The 15783-nt window shown below is 38.8% G+C and overlaps 1 protein-coding gene across 3 annotated transcripts in view; it reads right to left on the reverse strand.

Moving 5' to 3' along the window:
* PARVA (parvin alpha) overlaps positions 1 to 15783 on the reverse strand; it is a 158867-nt gene that overhangs the window by 41532 nt on the left and 101552 nt on the right. For all 3 annotated transcript variants that reach the window (XM_043971298.1, XM_043971300.1, XM_043971299.1), the window contains exons 4-5: positions 15642 to 15744; positions 13311 to 13451 (exon numbers count right to left, since the gene is read on the reverse strand). In XM_043971298.1, coding sequence (XP_043827233.1) covers positions 13311 to 13451; positions 15642 to 15744 — 244 coding nt within the window. The remainder of the gene's footprint in view (positions 1 to 13310; positions 13452 to 15641; positions 15745 to 15783) is intronic.

The raw sequence follows: 15783 nt of genomic DNA on the forward strand, positions 1-15783 counted from the left end.
TGACTAGACCTTAGGCTGCATAGAGAATGATGTGTATGAAGGATGAAAGGTAGGTTAGGGCCAGGTTGTAATGAATTTTAAATACCAGAGCAGTTTATATTTGCTCCCAGAGGTAATAGGAAGCCACTGGAATTTATTGAGTGTGTTTGTGTGGGGGGAGTGGGCTGGAGGTGGAGATGACATAATCTGACGTGTGCTTTAGGAATCATTTTGGCAGCTGTGTGGGAGATGGAGTGGAGTTGTAAGAGACTTGAGTTACAGAGGGCTAATTTGGAGATTATTGCAATAGTCCAGGTGAGAGGTGATAAGGGCCTAAAGTGGAATGGTGACTATGAGAGAGGAGAAAAGGACACATATGTGAGAGATGTTGCAGAGGTAGAAACTACAGAATTTGGCAACTAATTGGATGGATGAAGTGTGTAAAAATGAAGACCTGAGAACAATGTCAAGGTTGGTCAAACACAACATCTTTAGAGAGATGATAATTAAGCTCATGAATACTGATGAGGTCACAAAGAGTGTAGAGATTAAAAAAAAAGGGCTGGGATATACATCTGAGGTATATCCACCATTAGGGGATGTGCCATGGAGAATGACCCATCCAGCAAGGGAGACTGAGGAGGAGCAATCATAAAGTTAGAAGGAGAACTAAGAGAAAAGAATGTCATGAAAATCCAGAGAGAAGAGTAATATCCAGGAGGTGATGGTGGTCAACAGTATCAAATGCTTCAGAGCAATCAAGAAGGATCAAGACTGGAAAAGGCTATTGGTTTTGGCTATTAAGAGATCATTGAGGGGCAGCTAGGTGGCACAGTGCATAAAGCATCCACCTCAATTCAGGAGGAACTGAGTTCAAATCTGGCCTCAGACACTTGAAAACTTGCTAGCTGGGTGACTCTGGGCAAGTCACTTATAACCCCCATCGCCCTGCAAAAAAATTTTTAAAATAAATTTTAAAAAGTTAAAAAAAGGGGGGCAGCTAGGTGGCGCAGTAGATAAAGGGCAAGTCACTTAACCCTCACTGCCCTGAAAAAAAAAAAAAGATCATTGGGTGAGTGAGATGAGCAGAACCAGGAGAACACTGTACACAGTATCATCAACATTATGTGTTGATCAACTGTGACAGACTTGATCCTTCTCAGCAATACAACAGTACAAGATAGTTCCAAAGGACTCATGGTGGAAAAGGCTCTCCAAATCCAGAAAAAAAAAGAACTGTGGAATATGGATGTAGATTGAATCATACTATTTCTTTTGTTTTTGGTGCTGTAGTTTTTCTTTTTTGAGGTTTTTTTCTTTTTCTCTGATTCTTCTCTTATAACATGACCAATGCAGAAATATGTTTAATGTTATTGTACATATATAATCTATATCAGATTATCTGCTGTCTTGAGGAGGGGGGGAAGGAGAGGAGGGAGGGAGAAAAATTTGAAACTAGAAATCTTATAAAAACAAATGTTGAAAGCTATCTCTACATGTAACTGGAAAATAATAAAATACAAGATCATTGGTAACTAATAATATAACAGTGATATTTATTAGCAATTTATAGTAATAAAGTGCTTTACCTAATTTTAATTCATTTAATTTTTCACAGTGACCTTGTGAAATAGGTGTTTGCAATCTCTATTTTACAGATAAGGAAATGGTTGGTTGGTTGGTGGTTGTGTCAAGGTACAGTGTGTCCAATTGTGGCTGATCAGACCAGTATGAACTAAGAAGGCTCTTCCAGAAATTAGGTACAGATAGACCATACAAACATTTGGAGTGGAAATGTCTTTAAAAGAAAAGGGGGGCAGCTAGGTGGTGCAGTGGATAAAGCACTGGACCTGGATTCAGGAGTACCTGAGTTCAAATCTGGCCTCAGACACTTGACATTTACTAGCTGTGTGACCCTGGGCAAGTCACTTAACCCTCATTGCCCCACTTTAAAAAAAAAAAGAAAGAAAAGAAAAGATAAGGAAATAGGTTGAAAGTGAAGTGACTTGCCCAGAGTCATACAGCTATAAAGTATATGTGGTAGGACTTGAACTCAAGGTCTTCTTGACTTCAATTCCAGTGCCATATCCACTGTACCACTTGGCCATTTACATAACAGCCACGAAAATAATGGAATTTATACAGCTTTGAAAATGCTTAGGTATTTCATTAATGTTTGTTACATGAATAGATGGATGGAGACCTGTAGGACTGAAGCAAGATCTATTTCTGCCAGGGGTGTTTTCATTATCCGATGAAGACAGTAGGGGAGACCATAATACTACTTTCAAACCAAAAGAGAAGATCCTCCAGATCTATAGACTCCTACCTTGTTGTTTCAAGTAGTACCTTTCCATAACCAAGCAGTCCCTGAACCCTCCCTTGTCTTGATTCTTTACTAATTTATGGAGATATCAAAAACAACTTTTTTTTTTGTATTCTTACCATGAACTTTATCCAGTTTTCAGTGTCACTCTGTCTGCTGTATGAATAAATGAGTCTACTTTGGCTGAAGCTTTGAGTAATAGCTAACAAAGAGAATGACTCAAACATTCCTCATGAACCTACTCGAGTTTGGTATTATCTCGCCTTTCAAAGAAGGTTTTGTACTGGCTCTGATCACTTACTTAAACGCGATCTAAATATATCAAATGAACTGCCACTGAAAGCCTTAAAATGAGAATAAATCACTGACCCTCCTGAGTATCTCGGTTTGTCAGCTCTGCTTTCTCTTTTCAAAGAGGAATAATGTCAGTCAGGCTTATTTCTTCCTTAATAGGAAGTTTAATAACTTTTTCCGAAATAAGCAGGGCCATCCCTTTGTGGGATGCTCTCAAAGTTGCTTAGGAGGTTAGCACAACAAATGACTTAACTAACACTACCTTCCCGGTCCATACCTTAAGGTCTCTGAAACACTGACAATCGTTTTATACATTCAAGTGGTGTAGACTCAGGGGATTCAGGACCACCAAACAGGCTGTCCTACAATTTGATTCATCCAACAAGTATTTATTAAACTCCTACCTCTATGAACCAACATTCAAGATACACCTCAGACCCTTGTGTGACCTGGACACTTAACCTCTACTTGCTTCAGTTTCCTTCACTGCAAAATGGGGAATAACATAGCACCTACCTCACAAGGTAGCTGTGAGAATCAAATGAGATAGCATATTTAAAGTGCTTGTAAACTTTAAACGTGCTACACATAAATAGTTCTTATTAACTATAGGACAACAAGGCGGGTGCAGTAGATAGAATGCCAGCTCTGGAGTCAGGAAGATTCATCTTTGTGAGTACAAATCAGGCCTCAGACACTTACTAGCTGTGTGACTGTGGGCAAGTCACCTACCCTGTTGCCCTCAGGTCCTCATTTGTAAAATGAGCAGGAGAAGGAAATGACAAACCAATCTAGTATCTTTGCCAAGAAAAACCCAAATGGGGTCATGAAGAGTCAGACACGACTGAAATGAAACCGTCATTAGAATCTCTTGGCACTGGTGATGTGAGTGGCTATTTTCCAACCCTTACTGATATATTACTGTAGTGCAAGGACTCTATGTGTTCACAGAAGGAGGAAAGTCTTGTTGGACTTCATACTTGTAGTATTCTCCAGTTAGCTCATACTTGTCTTTGTGTGAAAATTTTTCGTGACTCAGATCATGCCCCCATGAAAGCAGGGACCACTGATAGGGTTCTTACTGTTCTGCATATGAGTGGTAGAAGGGAATAAGGGCCTTTTCTGAATTAGTCATGGACATAAGGGTAGATTAATAATATAATAGCTAGCATTTGTATAATGCTTTAAGGTTTGGAAAGCACTTACAAATATTATTGCATTTGATCCTCACATCAACCTCTGGGAGGAAGGTACTATAGATAAGGAAACTGGGGTAGACGGAGGTTAATTGACTTGCCCAGGGTCATATAGCTGGTAAGGATTTGAGGCTGGACTTGCATCCAGATCTTCCTGACTCCAAGTATAGCACTTTATCCATCATGTTCTAGATGCCTAGAAATAGCTTATGCAGAGAAATAGGTGCTGATGAGAATTGGCCCTAGATATTTAATATTAGACTTCTGACTCACTTAGGACACTTCCTTGTTTCCTGCTGCATCTCTAGCAAAAGAGGGTTTCTAAGGAAGAGGGCACCCTTTCATGTTCCATAGTGGAACATAGTTCCACAGACAATTCCTTCTGTCTGTTGCTGTCTCCAATTTATCCTTGTCTATATCATGTTTGTACATGGTAGTTTACATGTTGTCTCTCCCATTAGATTAAGAACACTTTGAAAGCAGGGGACTATGTTTCGCTTTTCTCTCTATGCCCTGTGTTAAGCACAGTGACTGGCATATAGTAGGTATTTATAAATGCAAGTCAACTGACAATTATAATAAACTAACCAGTTTTTTTAAACCCCATAAATAGTCAGTGAGACTTGGATGAGACAAGAATGTTGTTTTCTCCCAAATAGAAGTCTCATCAATTGAGTTCCTTATGGAACCTTGAGTCAGCAATCAATGCCAGTAAAGTAAAAACTCCCAACTTGTCTCTTCACCTCGCTCCTTTATAAATCAGAAGCAATTTTGCTTCTAAAACTGCCTTCACTATTTCATTCCTTACTCCAGCATTTTAATGGCTCCCAGCTGTCTCCCAAATACAGTTCAAACTCTATTTTGGCATTCAAGGCTTGACACATGCTTGTTCTAAAACTTTTCATAGACTTTCACAAAGTAGAAAGGAACCTCAGAAGCTATTTGGGCCAATTTGAAATGGAGCAGAAATCCCTCTCTGACATTATCAATGGGCATCCAGCCTCTGCTTGAAGAACACATTACTTCCTAAGTCAGTCTAACCTATCCTTCGGACAAGATTAATTGCAAGGGTGTTTTTTTTCCTTATGTCAAATCTAAATTTGACTTTGTGTAGATTTCCACTCATTGATTTTTTAGGTCAGCTCCCATAACCCCAATAAACCTTTTCTTTATAATTTTTCTTTTAAATTATGAACTTAATCATTATTGACAAGCACTAATATTTATTTAAGGTGAACAGAAAAAAAATTAGTTTCATTGTCTGTCAGATCACACTGTTGACTCCTATTGAACTTGCAGGTCAAGAATACTCCCAAAGCTTTTTTGCACACTATTGTTAGGCCATGTTGCTTCAATTCTTTATGGTGCCTGGCAGACAGAAACCCCTTAATAATGCTAGTTGACTGATTGACAAGTATGGCAAACTCACCAAGGCAGTTAAAAGAAACCATAACTAAACTGTGAGACTCTGATGAGAAAATATTTATAATTTATTTCTTGAACCCAAGAGTAGGACTTTGCATTTATCTCTATTACACTCCTCATTAAATTGAATTCAATGTTCTATTCTGATTCTATCATTCAACATATTAGCTAATCCTTCTGGTTTTGGACGATTTGCAATTGGATAAGGATCCCTTAATCCCTATTCCTTAATCCAAAACATAGATTAAAAATGTCAAACAAAACAGAGCTAAGTACAGAGTCCCAAAGTTCTCCATTAGAGCCTTTCTTCCAAAATTACATGGAACCATTAATGATTGTCCTGAGTCTGACCATTCAACCATTTCATAATCTACATAAATATATCATCCTCTAATGTCTATCATACCATCTTTTTTCACAACGGCAATAAAAGATACTCAAATGTGTTTGCTGAATCTAGTTAAAGATATATACTATAAAGGTATATAAAGGTACTATAAAGATAGCTAATCCGCATATAGTATTTTCAGGTTTTTAAAACATTTTATATACACTAAGTCCATTGGACCTCATACAACCTTCTAAGTTTAGCTTATCCAATGGATCCATGATCGCATCAATTTTGATACTCCCTCGAAATATGCAGATCACAACTCATCTTTGCCTTCCCATTCTGTACTTCTCTTTCTCATGTCTTTTAATATTCTCAGAGTTCCTTTCTCCTCCTACTCCCTACTCCTCACATATGCCTCTAGGATCTTTTTTTCATCGTCATTTTAAGGGCACTGATGAAATGATCCAATGGTTTTCCTAACTCTCACTACATGACTAGCCCATCTTTATTTCTGGTCAAACAGCCCCTGGGGATGTTTATATGCTACTTTTTCTACACAATTCTTTGTTGGTTATATGCAGTAGCCAACTCACGTCCACCATGTGACTCTCCATTTTCCTTTGGGTAATTTGCCATCTTAATTATTTGGAGGCTGTGGTGATATATGATTTGAAATTATAAAACTTTACTAGAAGAATTGTGATACCAAAAATATGGGCTTTTTGCTTCAGGGAGGAAGGTAGGGTCACGCTTTTCTAAAGGAAATTCAGATGACTATTCTGTTCTTCTTGCTCAGTTCTGCATACATAGCTCCTTCTCCATCTGCAATATCTGTCCATCTTCTGATGGTCCTATAGGTTTTCTATCCAACTAACAGTTCAACGTTTGGACAAATGGCATTCTTTGTTCCTTTGGTTCTTTCTGTGTGGATATCTTAACTAAACTCTTTTGATTGGTTATGGATATCAGTGAGGAGGTTCTGTCATGACTCACAACTGAATGCAATTGTCACAATGCCATCACAAACAAGAACATTGGCAAGACCTCACCATCCATATGGAACCTTTCTTTGATTTGGATTCTATGCTGGATGTTCTGTAATGGTGGTGAGCAGAAATCACTGTGTTGTGCCTTCCTTGCTATTAATCAGCAGCTTGCTGAACAAAATTGTTCCATTTTCCATGGAATCTTGCTTGGATTTTACATATACATGTCAAGTGCCCTGTTGGAGGACAGACTTTCAGGTGGTAGTTTGTTCTACCAAAACCAATGCATTTTTTATCATTAAAAAACAATAAATACAGCAAAATCTTGTACTTTTTATTTTTTTTTTAGTGAGGCAATTGGGGTTAAGTGACTTGCCCAGGGTCACAAAGCTAGTAAATGTTAAGTGTCTGAGGCCAGATTTGAACTCAGGTACTCTTGACTCCAGGACTGGTGCTCTATCCACTGCACCACCTAGCTGCCCCAAAATCTTATACTTTCTATCTCCTTCAGATAATTCCATGACTTTTTAAAAGTATGATCTGCTTTAGCATAATCTTTGTAAACACCTCCTTGTTTCCTTCTTCAATGTTCATCAATAATACTTTGAGTAAACATATAGGTTAGTAGTCACTGATGTTTTCTTGGTCACCTTTGTTTAAATAGTAAGGGCTAGGGCAACTAGGTGGCGCAGTGGATAAAGCACCGGCCCTGGATTCAGGAAGACCTGAATTCAAATCCAGCCTCAGACACTTGGCATTTACTAGCTGTGTGACCTTGGGCAAGTCACTTAACCCTCATTGCCCTGCCAAAAAAAAAAAAAGAATCATCTCCAGCACTGGCCTCCTCTGCATATACTTGGTCCAGTCCAGCTGCCCTTTTCATCTTGGTTACTTTAACACCATTTATATTTTCTCATGTAGTGTATTGATTGGATGGAGTCCAAAGATGGTGGTTCCATTGTTATTAATGCAGAAATGTATTTGTTAGAAGAATCTCTAAAAATATTTTTGATTTTTCATCTTTAACTCTCCTTGATTCAATTAAAAAGGGAATTTTTGAGCATTTACTATGTGCTGGGGATTCAAAGAGGAAGAAAAGTCAACGTTGAAGAAACTATCTTCAAGAAGCTTACAATGCCCTCAGGGTTATTTGGCTTCCTTGGGTCTTTCTTGCTAGCTTTTGGCAAACTTGTTTTCTTGGTTTTATGAGGCAATACTGCTCATAATCTTCCACTAGCCTCCTCTAGAAGGTTTTAAAAACTAGTTTATGTTCCAAAGTTATGTTGCTCTTGATTGCTCTGTCTTTCCACTTAGAAAGGATCACAGCATCATAGACTAAGAACTTGAAAGGATTTTAGAGATTGTCTATTCTAATCCACTAATTTTGCAAACCAGGAAAAGAGGGAATATGAAGGAAGAGGGAGGGAAGGGAAGGGAATAAGGAAATAAAGGAATTAAGAAAAGGAGGCTGAGAGAGGTTAAGTGTCACACAGCAGCATAGGATTTTAAATAAGGTTTGACTCCATCCAGTAATCTAGTCACTGCACCATACTCAGTCTAGTGTTGCCTGATTTAGGAGGTTTCTAGGGACTTTTGATCTTGTTGTAGCAATTGATTTACATCACTTAAATTTTCTTGGGAAATGGTGATTGTGTCAATGTCTGTTCTTCTATCCATTTTTCATTTTACATGTCAACAGCTTGTTAAATACATCTGGTTGACGTTCATCAATTGCAAGCTACATCTCATTTTTATTTCTTTCTTCTAAATTGGTATTGAGCTTTGTTTTTAGCAAGCACGTGGTCTGAATAGATGCACTGATTTAGAAACAACTCCCAAATCTGCAATCAGTTCATTTCCCAACTGTCATCAATTTCATCATTTTGTAATATTGTTTCATGCTTACCATGTAGAGAACCTTATAACTCTTTCCTCAAGGAAAGTATTTATGATATATAGGGATGGACCTTCTGACTAGTCTATGCACCTTTAGCCATACCTGTTTCTTTTCTTTTCTTTCCTTTCCTTTCTTTCTTTTTTTTTTTTTTGAGGCAATTGGGGTTAAGTGACTTGCCCAGGGTCACACTGCTAGCATGTTTCTGAGGCTGGATTTGGACTTAGGTCTTCCTGACTCCAGAGTTGGTGTTATATTTACTATGACACCTAACTGCTTCCACATTCGTTTCTTACTTCTTTTTTGTTTTGTTTTGTTTTGTTTTGTTTTTGTAGGGCAATGAGGGTTAAGTGACTTGCCCAGGGTCACATAGCTAGTTAAGTGTCAAGTTTCTGAGGCTGGATTTGAACTCAGGTCCTCCTGAATTCAAGGCCAGTGCTTTATCCACTGCGCCACCTAGCTGCCCCCTCGTTTCTTACTTCTAAACCTTGTTTTACAACTTTTTAAAAAAAGTCCATCATCCTCTGTGCTCACCTTTGACTTTGTCAACAAGTATTACAGTATGCATTGACTTGATATAGATGACCAAGTCATAGCTCCACCTGCAGCCCCTCCAAAATTTTCTATTTCTACCTTTTATCTTCTTTGCCAATTTGTTGAGTGAGAGGTGAAACGTCAGTGTTGTCTTGATTTGAATTTCTCTTATTATTTGTGTTTTGGAGCAATCTTTCATATGGTTGCTAAGTTTGTTAATAGTTTGCATTTCTTCTTCTGAAAACTATTTATCTGTATCCTTTGATTCTTGGTAGTCTTTTTTTAAACCAATTCTTATCATAAGCCATGTAATATGATTGTATCCCATGAAATGATGTTGCGTGTTGCCTTTGCTTATGATAACACCAAGTCCTTTATTTGCCTCTTTAAGGAGAACCTATGTGTTATTTTTCCATTTACCTATATCTTCGTCTTGTCTTCTGTTTTCATTTATTTAGAAGAGTCAAGACACAATGTATTCCAGCCTCACCAGTACCTGTATCGCACCATTGCACCCAAGGTAAAGGTCCTATATCTTCAAAGAACCTCCTCTTTATCCCCTCCCCCCAAATATGGCTATAAAAACCCTTTGAAAAATTATCCTTAGCTTTCCTACCTGCCTCAGCTTAACTTGAACTTTAGCCTTTCTGAATTTATTCTAACAAGACTGTGCTATAGTTCTGTATTCATCTTTTGTTATCTATCTTTGCTTCCATCTTCTGTGCATGTCTTTTTTTTTAAAAAACCTTTTATATCTTTATTTCTTTAGAAAACCTCTGTTATAAACTTAAGCCATCAACAAAAACAAATCTCTAAATATATATAAAAAGTAAAGAGTAGGGGCAGCTAGGTGGCGCAGTGGATAGAGCACCGGCCCTGGAGTCAGGAGTACCTGAGTTCAAATCCAGCCTCAGACACTTAACACTTACTAGCTGTGTGACCCTGGGCAAGTCACTTAACCCCAATTGCCTCACTTAAAAAAAAAAAGTAAAGAGTAAAATTTCACATAAAACCTTTAACCAAACAAATAAACAAATACCAAACAATCAAGAAATGCATTTTGTTCAATGTCCCTTTCTAAGTTAATTTGAAGTTCTGCTACTTTTATCTTTTACGCTTGGAAGAAAAAAATCACAGACTTTGTCCAATGAGATAACTGTGCATGTCTTTTAAAAATCTTCCACAGTCTTCTAATGCTTTCTCCTCCAAGAAGTTTTCTTGGTCCATTCCAGGCATGAAGTATTACTTTTCTTCTTTGATGTCTAATAACACTTTTAAACCTTTCCTTTGCAGTTATTCAATTTGACATTGTGTCTATTTCTCGCGAGTCATGGATGAAATGAAACAATCCTTGCCCCAAGGAGCTGATGTCTGACTAGTGGTAAGTAACATGTACACGAAGATGTAAGCACAAGGTAAAAACAAAAAGGATCTCAAGATGGAGAGAGCACTATGTATAGAGGAAGGGAATGTTCAGAAAAAGGACTGGAGTGACATATGGTACCTGAACTGAGCCCTGAAGGAAGCTAAGGATTCCAAGAGAGAGAGAGAGAGGTGAGAAAGGAGAACATTCTAGACATCGAGGCCAAAGGCACAGAGTTGGAAATGGAATGCCACATGCTGGGAACGACTGGTAGCTCAGTTTTTCTGGAAGAAGGGTGATACAAAAATAAGAATGGAAAGGAAAGTAGGAGCTAGATTGTAGGGCGTTTCAAATGGCAGGCTGAGGATTTTGTATTTTATCTAAGTTTATCCTCTTCTATTTTGTATTCTACTTGTCTCCCATGTTCTCAGAATTTGACTTTGCTTTTCTCCTCCCTTATTTATCTTTTTTCCTTCTTTTGTTTATTCCTTCTTTATTCCCTTCCTTCATCCTCTTCCTCCCCTTCCCTCCCATTCTTTTTCTCTCTCTTTCTTTCTTTCTCTTCCTTTTTTCCTTCCTTCTTTCCTCCCTTCCTCTCCTTTCCTCCCACTCTTTCTCTCTTTCTTCCTTCCTTTCCTTCCACCCCTTCCTTCCCCTTTTCTCTCTTCTTTTATTTCTTTGCATTTCTTAAGTTTCTTTTTTTATTTTGGACTTAGCATCAAATAAAATTAGCATTTCCACATACAAAGTAGAACAGAGATGAAAGAGCGCGCATGAAACTCTGGATCTCTTTCTGTGAGCTTATTTTTCCTTTCAAGTATATCATAAACTCCATATATCACTTGCTCTGCATCTGGATCTCATCTCCCTTAGTAGACATGAAAGCTCCCTGGGGACAGCGACTGTTGTCATTGTTTCATCTCTGTATCCCTAGATCCAAGCTCAGGGCCTTGCACATATGTAATAGATTTAGATACTTAATAAATTCTTGTTCAATTCAATCGTGTTATGTATCTCTGTATCCTCCTCGCCAAACACCAGTTCTTTTCTAGGGGAAACACTTAATATACATTGTTGAATCAAATTACCTTCAGCCCATCTCCTGTTTTCAGAAAGGACCCCTTTCGGCTGAGAGCCACAGATAGCTGGCACCCTGCCTTGGTTACCGTGGTTTCCAAGCCAAGGTAGCATGAGGGCCGGGTGGAGAGATGGGAGGTGGCCTTTTCATCCCAAGTCCCTCTGTTCAGATGGTAACTTTCCCAGGAATTGCACCTGAATGCTATAATATAAGCATCTCCTTAGCTTAGAGGTCAATTGTTTCTTTTCCAACTCTAAGTCTCTTTTTAAGCCCCTTAGAGAGGTCTGATAGTGTTGGAAAGGGCTGGACTCCGCTGGGTCCACTAAGTACATGTAGTATTGTATATCCCTGGGGACAGTGAAAGGCTTAATGCTTCATGTTTTAGGAAACGCTCGAGTTGCAGTTGCTATGAAAACCAGAACTGTGACATCCCAACCAACAGTTATTATAAGCTCAGCTACAACTTTGCTTTGCTTTCTCTCTCTCTCTCTCTCTGTCTCCTTCTCTCTGTCTGTCTCTGTATCTCTATCTTTCTCTCTGTGTCTCTGTCTCTGTGTCTCTCTGTCTGTTTCTGTCTTTCTGTCTCTGTCTGTCTCTCTCTTCCTTTCTTTCCTCACTGTTTCTGTTGCTTCTCCTGCCACTTGCTTCTCATTCTTGGAACCAAAGGATTTTTAACTGGAAGAGACTTTAGAAAGCAACTAGAGGGTCTTTGTCAACTTATAAAATGGGGAAACTGAGACCTAGACAAGGTGAGTGGTGCCCCACACCACACAGGTTGAAGTAAGCAGCAGAACTTAGATTTTTAGCTCAAGTCTTGTGTGTTTCCAAATTTGGTGCACTTCTTTGAGTAACTGGGCTCTCTCCATCATATTTCTTCTCCTTTTATGTCTTTAGCTTTCATATCACCCAGATTTCTCCTTTGTATCCTTTTCCCCTCCCTGAGAGAGAGCGATCTCTTTTTTATTTTACATATTTTTTATTTTAATTTTTTCAAAAGCAATTTATTTTATTGCTTTCATGTAATAATAGACAGTTTCTTTTTTGGGGGGCTATCTTTTTTAACAATTTTTTTTTTTTTGCGGGTCAATGAGGGTTGAGTGACTTGCCCAGGGTCACATAGCTAGTGTCAAGTGTCTGAACCTGCATTTGAACTCAGATCTTTCTGAATCCATGGCCAGTGCTTTATCCACTGTGCCACATAGCTGAACCCCAACAATTACTTTTTAAAAAAGAAAATGACGGGGAAAATAAATCAAAATGGAAAAAAAAACTGGTATTATATTCAAAATCATCACTTTTCCTTTATGTAGCACAGAAATTATAGATAGCTTGATTTCTAATTGTTTTCAATCAATCAATCTGTCAACAAACATTTAATGATCTATCATGGGCTGAATCTAGTGCTTTCTTTTTCTTTTTCTTTTTTTTTCAGGGCAATGTGGGTTAAGTGACTTGCCCAGGGTCACACAGCTAGTTAGTATGTCAAGTGTCTGAGGCTGGATTTGAACTCAGGTCCTCCTGAATCTAGGGCCGGTGCTTTATCCACTATGCCACCTAGCTGCCCCCTGAATCTAGTGCTTTCAAGGAATCAAGACCTGTTCTCCTCCAAGGGGAGAAGCAAAACCTTTTCTGTGTGCCATAGATCCCTTCCTGCAGTGTGGTTGGAAGCCTATGTTTCCCAAGCCAATCACACTCTCCTCACCCCAAAAGACCCATGTCTTTTACAGCATGTGTCTGTTAGATATGCTCTTTGAATGAGTGAATAAATGAAAAGGAGTATGTTGGGCACTCTGCTAAGTACTCTGGATCCAAACACAAGCAATGAAAGATATTTGGGTATAGATAACACAGGAAAACACCAGTTCTCCATCTGAGAATAACATTCAGAACCCCAAACTCACAGTCAACATTCCACTTGATGCTCCTTGGGGGCAATTTAAGTGTTTCATTGATCTTTTCCAGGACAGTCTGTAGCTTTTGCTTCTGGGCAATCTCAGACTGGGTGACCTCGGCAACATTCAACTTTTCACTCTCGAGTTTCTCTAGAGTGATAAGGGAAGAAAATCACAGATTTGTTTTTTTCCATTTATATCACATGCTAAGCAAAGCACCCCAGCCAGACCCCTCCACCCATCCTTTTCTGGCCTGGAAAACTGAGATGCATGAGCCAGGATGGCTGCCATAGTTCATCCACTCTTTGCTTGGAGCTGTCCAGTGAAGGAGAGTCTTATTGAGGCAGCCCTTATAGCTCTAATAGTGAGGAAGTTTTTCTCTTACATTGAACCTCCATTTCTGCAATTCCTTTCACTGATCCTCATGACATAGAGTCCTATCTTCAGTTTTGACTGCTATATTTTAAGAAAGATGTTGACAAAGTGGGGTATGTCCATAGAAGGGTGATCAGTTGGGTGAATGAACTGGAATTAGGAGTGTTTAATGTAGAGAAGGAAGACTCCCAGGGCACCCAGTAACTATCATCAAATATTTTATGGCTAGTATGTGGAAGGGGAATTATACTTCCTTAAGTTGGTCCCAGAGAGCCCAATGGGTAAAAATTTGTGGGAAGGTAGATTTTGGCTGAAGGTAGGGGAAAATATCCTTTTCTTTCTTTCTTTTTTTCTTTTCTTTTCTTTTTTATTTTGTGGGGCAATGAGGGTTAAGTGACTTGCCCAGGGTCACACAGCTAGTAAGTGTCAAGTGTCTGAGGCCGGATTTGAACTCAGGTCCTCCTGAATCCAGTGATGGTACTTTATCTACTGTGTCACCTAGCTGCCCCCTAGGGGAAAATTTCCTAACAATCAAAGCCACACAACAGTGGAATGGGAGTATCTCTACAAATAGTGAGCTCCCCTTCATAAAAGGTCTTCTAGAAATGCTTCAAGGCTTATTTGCAAGGATACTATGGTGTAAATTTCTGCTCCTGAGTTTCTTTTTTTAATATACTAAATGATATTTGAGGTCTTTACAGCTATGAGAGTCTATAAAGATCCATCCAATTGGATGAATGTCAATGGTTGTGTGGTGGCTTTTTTTTATTTGTTACTAAAGGAGACACTTTATAGTAGTTTATATTTAAATAACACTCTACAGTTTTAAAATACTTTTATGTACCTTATCCTGTTTAACCCTCACAAGAGCTCCATGAGGTAGAGGCAAAACCATTTTACAAATGAGTAAACTAAGGCAGAGTCAATACTCAAATTCTGGTCTTTCTCACATCTTGTCCATAAGCCTTTCCATTATACCAAGCAGCCCCTACCCTCTAGATTCCTCTAAGCCAAATAAACTTTGAAATCAATTGACAGTTGAGGCATTCACTTGTTTGTTCAGTCATTCAGCACACATTTACTGATTGCCTGCTATGATCAAAGCATGCTTCTTAGCATTGTGGAAGATATAAAGATAAACAGTACATAATCCCAGGTCAGTTAGGTGGCATAGTGGATAGAGCACTGGCCCTGGATTTAGTAGGACCTGAGTTCAAATCCAGCCTCAGACACTTGACACTTACTAACTGTGTGACCCTGGGCAAGTCACTTAACTTTAATTGCCTCATCAAACAAAAAAAAGCCCAATACATAAGCCTTGCTCTCATGAAGCTCATAATCTCATTGAGAAGTGTAAAAATAACTAGAATTCAGAACAGAATGCAAAAAATACAGCCAGACAGGTGGAACAAGTGCTATGGAAGTTCAAATAAGGGAGGAAGCACTTGGCTGGGAAAGATGAAGAAAGCTTCATGAAGGAATCATAGACTCTCAGAGCTGGGAGGGACCTCAGGGACCATCTTCTCCAACTCCCACTAACTAAGATGATCCTATACTCTATAATATACCTGTACTTCTGGTCATCCAACATATGCTTATGACCTGTAATGATGGGAAATGCACACGCCCCAAAGCCACCCAACTCAACTCTGGGGCAACTTTAACTGGTAGGGAGCTTTTTCGTTATATTGAGCCAAAACATGCCTCTCTTTTTGGACCGTTACCTAACCTTGATTTGACCTAGGAGCCAGTTGTATGTTATTAGGATCATAGAGAAAGAACAAGACGGGAACTTGGAGGTTAGCTAGTCTAATCCTCCTCAAATGTGGAAACAGGCTCAGAGAGGTTACTGCTTGTAGCAGTAAATCACGGTGCTGGGATTGGAACCCAAGACAGCTGACTACAAATCCAGTGTTCTTTCCCCTGTATTATTCTATCTCAGCCCTCCAGGTAATTTCCTCTTACCAAAAAGCTTCTGCAGAACTTGTCCATCATACATATCTTCAGCCAAGTCTTTCACAATTATCCTTTCTCCGACCAGAACATCATTAATCCAATCAATTAATACCTACAAAGTGGCAGGAGGAGGCAAAGGTTATGAACTATT

The sequence above is a fragment of the Dromiciops gliroides genome, chromosome 6 (assembly GCF_019393635.1).
Source record: "Dromiciops gliroides isolate mDroGli1 chromosome 6, mDroGli1.pri, whole genome shotgun sequence".
NCBI classification, from domain to species: Eukaryota; Metazoa; Chordata; class Mammalia; order Microbiotheria; family Microbiotheriidae; genus Dromiciops; species Dromiciops gliroides.